This window comes from Cervus canadensis, chromosome 24 (assembly GCF_019320065.1).
Source record: "Cervus canadensis isolate Bull #8, Minnesota chromosome 24, ASM1932006v1, whole genome shotgun sequence".
Lineage (NCBI taxonomy): Eukaryota > Metazoa > Chordata > Mammalia > Artiodactyla > Cervidae > Cervus > Cervus canadensis.
The window spans coordinates 10,156,276-10,162,052 of NC_057409.1; the positions used below are offsets into that span (position 1 = coordinate 10,156,276).

The 5,777-nt window shown below is 53.1% G+C and overlaps 1 protein-coding gene across 2 annotated transcripts; it reads right to left on the reverse strand.

Annotated features, from left to right (window-relative positions):
* Positions 1-1,040: 1,040 nt before the first annotated feature.
* IFI6 (interferon alpha inducible protein 6) lies at positions 1,041-4,636 on the reverse strand. Of its 2 annotated transcripts, none has more exons than XM_043445920.1 (5): positions 4,481-4,636; positions 3,087-3,190; positions 2,651-2,725; positions 2,416-2,565; positions 1,041-1,283 (listed from the first exon to the last, which is right to left on the reverse strand). In XM_043445920.1, the coding sequence occupies exons 2-5, from the start codon at positions 3,157-3,159 to the stop codon at positions 1,180-1,182; spliced, it is 402 nt and encodes a 133-aa protein (XP_043301855.1). In that variant the 5' UTR covers positions 3,160-3,190; positions 4,481-4,636; the 3' UTR covers positions 1,041-1,179. The 2 variants fall into 2 exon arrangements, with proteins under 2 accessions (XP_043301855.1, XP_043301856.1); XM_043445921.1 differs by lacking the exon at positions 4,481-4,636 and adding an exon at positions 4,142-4,224.
* Positions 4,637-5,777: the final 1,141 nt, after the last annotated feature.

A 5,777-nucleotide genomic window follows, 5' to 3' on the forward strand; every position in this document is an offset into this window, starting at 1 on the left:
CACAAACCCGGCTTCTCTGGGGGCCTGGGGTGAGCCAGCTGAGGCCAACTGTTTGCCACCTGCAGGGTGGCGTCGGACCTGGAGACAGGAGCGAGCACGATACAGCCTCTTAGCCGCCGTTGCACGTTGGTATTCGAAGGAGAAATTCTGGGTTAGCAGTGGGGCTGGGTGGGGGAGGCCTGAGGACAGCTGGCTGGGGCCTTTAGTGACCGGCTTTGTGGTTCACACACGGCCACTTCCCAAGGGGTGCGGATCTCTCTAGAAGGCTGGTCTGGAATCGTGGCTGGCACGCCCACTCAGGCCGGAACCAGAGCTCGAGTCTGTCTCTCTCTGCATTAGTGCCAGAACCAGCCTGAGCTTTACTGCTGACTGGTTTCCGGGGCCTCTTTGCCCTTCCCTAACCGAGGTCCTGGCACTCTGGTTCCCTGGATGGGCCTCCTGAACCTCAGATCCTCCCAAGGGCTGGGCCTCCCTTTCCCCCTCAGAAGGCGTGTGGGCTCCAGCTGCAAACTCCCCACCCTGTCCCCAGAGCTCTCTAAAGGAAGGGAGGCCTCGCTGACCACCCCCATCCCCACAAAAGCTGCTCTTAAACCATTTCCCCACGACAAAGGCCTGGCCTTATCTGAGGGAGACCCCTCTAGCGCTTCTTTGGGGAATGGAGATCTGGCTTCTCCATCCCTACCTGATCAGGGAAGTACCCGGAAGCTTTGCTCACTGAGAACAGGAAGAATCTGCCCCCCCAGACACCCTGTGAAATGGAGCCTGGGCGCTCCGGCTGTGACAGGGGTAGCAGGAATGCTCTGCTGGGAAGGAGTCCTGGGGGATGAGGTATGTGTGAGGTGGGTTGCGAGCTTCAGAAGGACGTCCTAGGCCGAGAGACCAGAATTCACCAAGGCTCAGAGGCAAAACCAGCTGGTGGTGCTCCAGGAGCTGTGAGGGGCTCTGGGGAGGGGCGTGGGGGTGGGGTGTGTGGATGAGGCACACCAGAGCAAGATCTTGTTGGGCTTCTCATAGCAACCACGACTCACAGCAGGCCCGAGTGTTTTCTGAGAGACGTTTATTCTGTGTGTGTGTGTTTTTTTTTTACCTCGGTCATTGCCAAGTGTTACAGAAGAAGCTCTGGACTGCAGCTGGAAAAGGAAGACAAGGAGGAAGGAGGGGCTTCCAGGGAGCTGCTAGCTACTTCTTCTCCTTTCTCTCCTGTCTGCTTTCGACTTGCTTGTGGACAGTATAGCCCAGAAGGGCCCCGATCTTGGCCATGAGGGCACTGCCACCGCTAGCGCCTGTAAGACAAATGACAGCCGGGTCCCTTGGGGCCCAGGCACCAGGCCCAGGGATCCAAATGTGGGGAAACAATAGGTCAAGTGTACCCTCTTATTTCCAGCCAGAGGAACGGAGGCCCAGAGGGGACAGGACTTCTGCGAAGGGACTCCCATCGCCACCCTGCCAACTTGCCATCTCAAATCCGAGATGAAAATGACAAAAATAAGAGCGCATTCTCTTCATGTCTGCAGCAGACGCGCTGTGCTATTGGTAATGCGAACCGCCTCCTTGGTGGAGGCCTCGGTGGGTGCTGGCGCTTTGCAAGTGAGATATGTCCACCTTGTCCCCGCCATGTGGGACAGGACAACCTGTCACGACCCTGTGACATGTGAGAGGACAGCCGTCTCACAGCACAGGACTGTTGCTGGGCTTGCCCACCCCCTTCCTCTCCCACCGCTGGGGGTGTGGCTCCGTCTGCGTCTGCCCGCTGCCCGCTGCCCGCTCTGAGAAGGGCCCTGGCCTCTTGGGCCGCTTCTTGGGGCTGTTGTCATCCAGAACCGAGGGAAGAGGGAGGGAAAGGCAGAGGGGCAGTTTGTCAGGGGTGGTTTTTCTGAAGGATGTGGGAGGCCTTAGAGAGAGGGAGAGAGGGGAAACGAAAAAAGAAAGGGCTGGATGGGGAGACAGAAAGAGAAGTGAAAGCAGGTTTTTCAGAAGCACCACTCTGTGCTCTGTATCTGTCCCCGTCATGATGCTCAAGAAATGCAAGACCAGGATGGGCAGGACTTTGAATTGGGTCACTTCTCACTGGTTCGTTGCCACTCTGATTTTCTGGGATGGATGAGCTTCATAAAGTGTTAAAGTGAGGATGCTTATCCTGGTTAACAGGGAAACTGAGACTTGTGACTTGGCCAGAGCATGGGTGAGGCCTCCGTAGTTACAGGCTGAAAGTGAGAAGGCCTGCTGACTGGGCTTGAATACTGGCGATGGTACTAACTATATGGGAGAACTGGAGTCAATCCCTTAGTCCCCAGGTGGGTGCCTCAGTTTCCCCACGGTGTGTAGAGCCGAGTTAGGCTGTGAAAAGGGCTCAGGACAGTAAAGGAGGCCCCTGGCCCGGGTGTTCCCGCCTCCAGGAGCCCTGCCCGCACTCACCCAGGCTCTGCAGTGTGGCCACCAGCCCCCCGGCCGGCACTCCGCCCCCGTTCGCCACGGCCGACCAGCTCATCAGTGAGGCGGCCACCGAGTTGGCGGCGATGCCGGTGCCCGCGAAGCCCAGCACGGGCAGTGCCGCGGCCATGAGTCCTGCAGGGAGAGGAGGGCGGTGGGCGAGGGACGCCGGCTGCAGGGCCCGCCTGCATCTTCCGGGCTCCCCACCCTGCAGACCTACCACCTCCGACGGCCATGTAGGTCACCATGCCCCAGAAGCTCGAGTCGTTGTTTTCCTCTGAGCGTCTTTTCTCGTCTGGAAGGAGAATGGACAAAGCCCAGTGGAGAGCAAGGTCCCCTATTCTGTGCCCGAAGCTCCAGACCACCCGGACAGGTAGGACCACCATCCTCCCATTTTGGAGAGCCTCAATGAAGGATAGCGGCTTTTCGCAGGTCGCCGGGCCTGGCACAGAACTGGCTTGAATACATTTCGAGAGAATGGACGAACGGACAGAGCAGGGATTCAAACCTGGGGCTCTGGCTACAGGGACCACCCCCCACCCCCGCCGCGCTGTCCGTTGGAATAGCTCCTCTCATTCAGAGGCATGCCTGGGTCTCTAAACGAGGGATCCTGAAACTCTCCGCTTCTTAATCCTTAGGTGCCCCAAGATCCTTACCTTCCTCCTGGTGGCAGCCGCAGGTGTAGAGTAGCAGGTAACACAGGAAGAGCGATACTGCCTTCTGCCGCATGGTGGCGCAGCTCAAGGCTTTGTCACCGTCCCTGGGACAGGGGCAGAGGAAAGAGACGGTCCTCTTATTGGAACCACGCCCGTTCGGTGGTAATTCCCTTTCGATGCGAGGATAAGTCCACAAAAAGCATCAAGGTGCTCTGGACTGAGCCCAGGACCCCCTCTCAGGAGCCGCAGGCTTTTCGTTTCTTCGCTGCACCAGCGACGCTGATGTTTTTGCCCCTCTAGTGGTCGTGAGAATTTTCTGGCTGTGTGACCTTAACCAGGAAACCCGGGACTTCTTTGAACCTCAGTTTCCTTAACTCTAAAGTGGGGGTGTTAATAGAGCCTATTTTAGGGGGTGGCTGTGGATTTTGCAACTGTGCACCATTGGATCTCTAGCATTTAGAACAGGACCTGTCACATAGGGTTTTCTAAACAATGGTTGTTGATAGACTTATTCTTCCAGTGCATTGAATATGACAGGCACCAAACGCTGCCTCAGATTAACTTCACTTTTCAGAAAGCAGAAAGGGATAAAGGAACTTGCCGGCGGTCACTCCCAAATCCTGCAGCCTAGACACACAATCAAGACCGGCAGGATCCAAGACCTATGCTCTTTCCATTACACCACAAAATAGAAACACAGTTCCCTGCCCCCACCACAGTTTACCTTTAATGTGATCTTTGTCCATTCAATGCATTTTCCTTGAAATAAAAACAAGCAAGCAGAAATCCCCCAAAACTTCCCCTGGACTGAGCACTTACTCAGCACTTTATGGCACGAGGTTAATTATACCTATAACAACCTCATGAAGTAGGTACCATTGTTCTCAACCACATGTTATAAATAAGGAAACTGAAGCTCAGAAAAGGGACACTCCTGAGCCTACCCAGCTAGGGAGAAGCAGAGTAAAGATTTAAAGCCACAGTTAACTGATGCCACACCCACACTTTGAACATCTGCTTCGGATCCCTTCGTCTATCCTCAAAGATAAACTCACCATCACATTAGATCCTATAATAAAGGGGTTTCAGAAATCATCCAGTCCTTTGGGCAGGTGAAGTAGCTTGATCCTCATTTTTACAGAACTGAAGCCCAGAGAAATGAAGTGACAGGGTTAAGGCCACAGGCCGCTGACACAGCACCTATAAGCTAAATCTCATGACTCTTGGGGTTTCTTGCAACCCAAGCCCCTAAAAGCCCACCAACCCATCCCTTCAGACCAGTCTTAGTCCGGGCACTCAGGAGTATAGCCTCCCTGAGGAATGGGCATTCTAGCTCTTATGGAATAAGGCTCCCAGGCAGGCAGCCTGGCACACTTTATAGCTTCTGGGTTTACCTTGGAGGAGAGCAGAGAAAGAATCTTCCTGCCTGGATGGAGCCTGCTGCTAGAAGGGAGCAGAAGTGAAGTAACAGTCCTCAGGCTGGTTTTTTTATCACCCTTTCAGATTGCCTCCAAGTGGCCAATCAGTGTCAGAGTTTCTAGTTTCGGTTTTTTGTTTCAGTTTCTCGCGCTCTGCATCAGCTTTTCTCCTCCGTTCCAGTTCTGCTCAGTGACAACATCTCTGCTGAGCTGCTTAGTGGCTAAAAGACGAAATTCAAGCTGGAGACTTTCTGAACAGCTCAGAGTATTCAAAGCAGGTCAAACTAGACTGGGATCCACAGTCCTACTGGGCTTAGTGAAGCCAGACCACCAGCTCCTCCTAAGGCAGAAAGTCTCTGACAATTTAATTGAGTTAATAATAATGCCTACCATTTATTGGGGAGCTTCCCTGGTGGCTCAGAGGTAAAGAATCCACCTACAATACAGGAGACTCAGGTTTGATCCCTGGGTCGGGAAGATCCCCTAGAGAAAGAAATCACAACCCACTCCAGTATTCTGGGAATACTGGGAAATCCCATGGACAGAGGAGGCTGGTGGGCTACATACAGTCCATGGGATCACAAAAGAGTCAGACATGACTTGCATGCATGTGTGCTCAGTCGCTTCAGTTGTTCCCGATTCTTTGTGACCCCATGGACAGTAGCCCACCAGGTTCCTCAGTCTATGGAATTCTCCAGGCAAGGATACTGGAGTGGGTTACCATGCTTCCTCCAGGGGATCTTCTGACCCAGGGATTGAACTCGAATATCCTGCATCTCCTGGATTGCAGGCAGATTCTTTACTGTTAAGACACCAGGGAAGCCACAGACACGACTTAGTGACTAAACAACAAGTCATATATTGAGTACTTGCATCCAATCTCACAACAGTCTTGAGAAGTACAATCACTGCTCATAATCGTGTTTTGCAGATGAGGAGATTAAAGCTTGTGGAAATGAAATCATTCCATTGTTCTCTCAACCTGGCTGCTTCTGGGTGATGGGTATATAGTAACACCAGTGAAGCCCATGTTCATGAGGCCATTGTCTCAGATCCTTTGCCATAAAATGGGTCTTCTTGCCTTGGGTATTGGATTGAGCATTCTTTCAACCTTTGGATGGTGATGATTGAAGAACTAGAAATGCCACCCATATTTGGAGTAAATAACAATTCCAGCTTTTTGGGGGGCTACAAAATCACTGCAAATGGTGACTGTAGCCATGAAATTAAAAGACTCTTGCTCCTTGGAAGAAAAGCTATGACCAACTCAGAC

Bases quoted from the DNA above. Each gene is read 5' to 3' on its own strand.
- IFI6 (XM_043445920.1), bottom strand. From the start codon at position 3,159: ATGCGGCAGAAGGCAGTATCGCTCTTCCTGTGTTACCTGCTACTCTAC. The intron at 2,726-3,086 runs GTAAGGATCTTG...TTCTCCTTCCAG, and splicing joins CGGCTGCCACCAGGAGGAAG to ACGAGAAAAGACGCTCAGAG. The intron at 2,566-2,650 runs GTAGGTCTGCAG...CTCTCCCTGCAG, and splicing joins CTACATGGCCGTCGGAGGTG to GACTCATGGCCGCGGCACTG.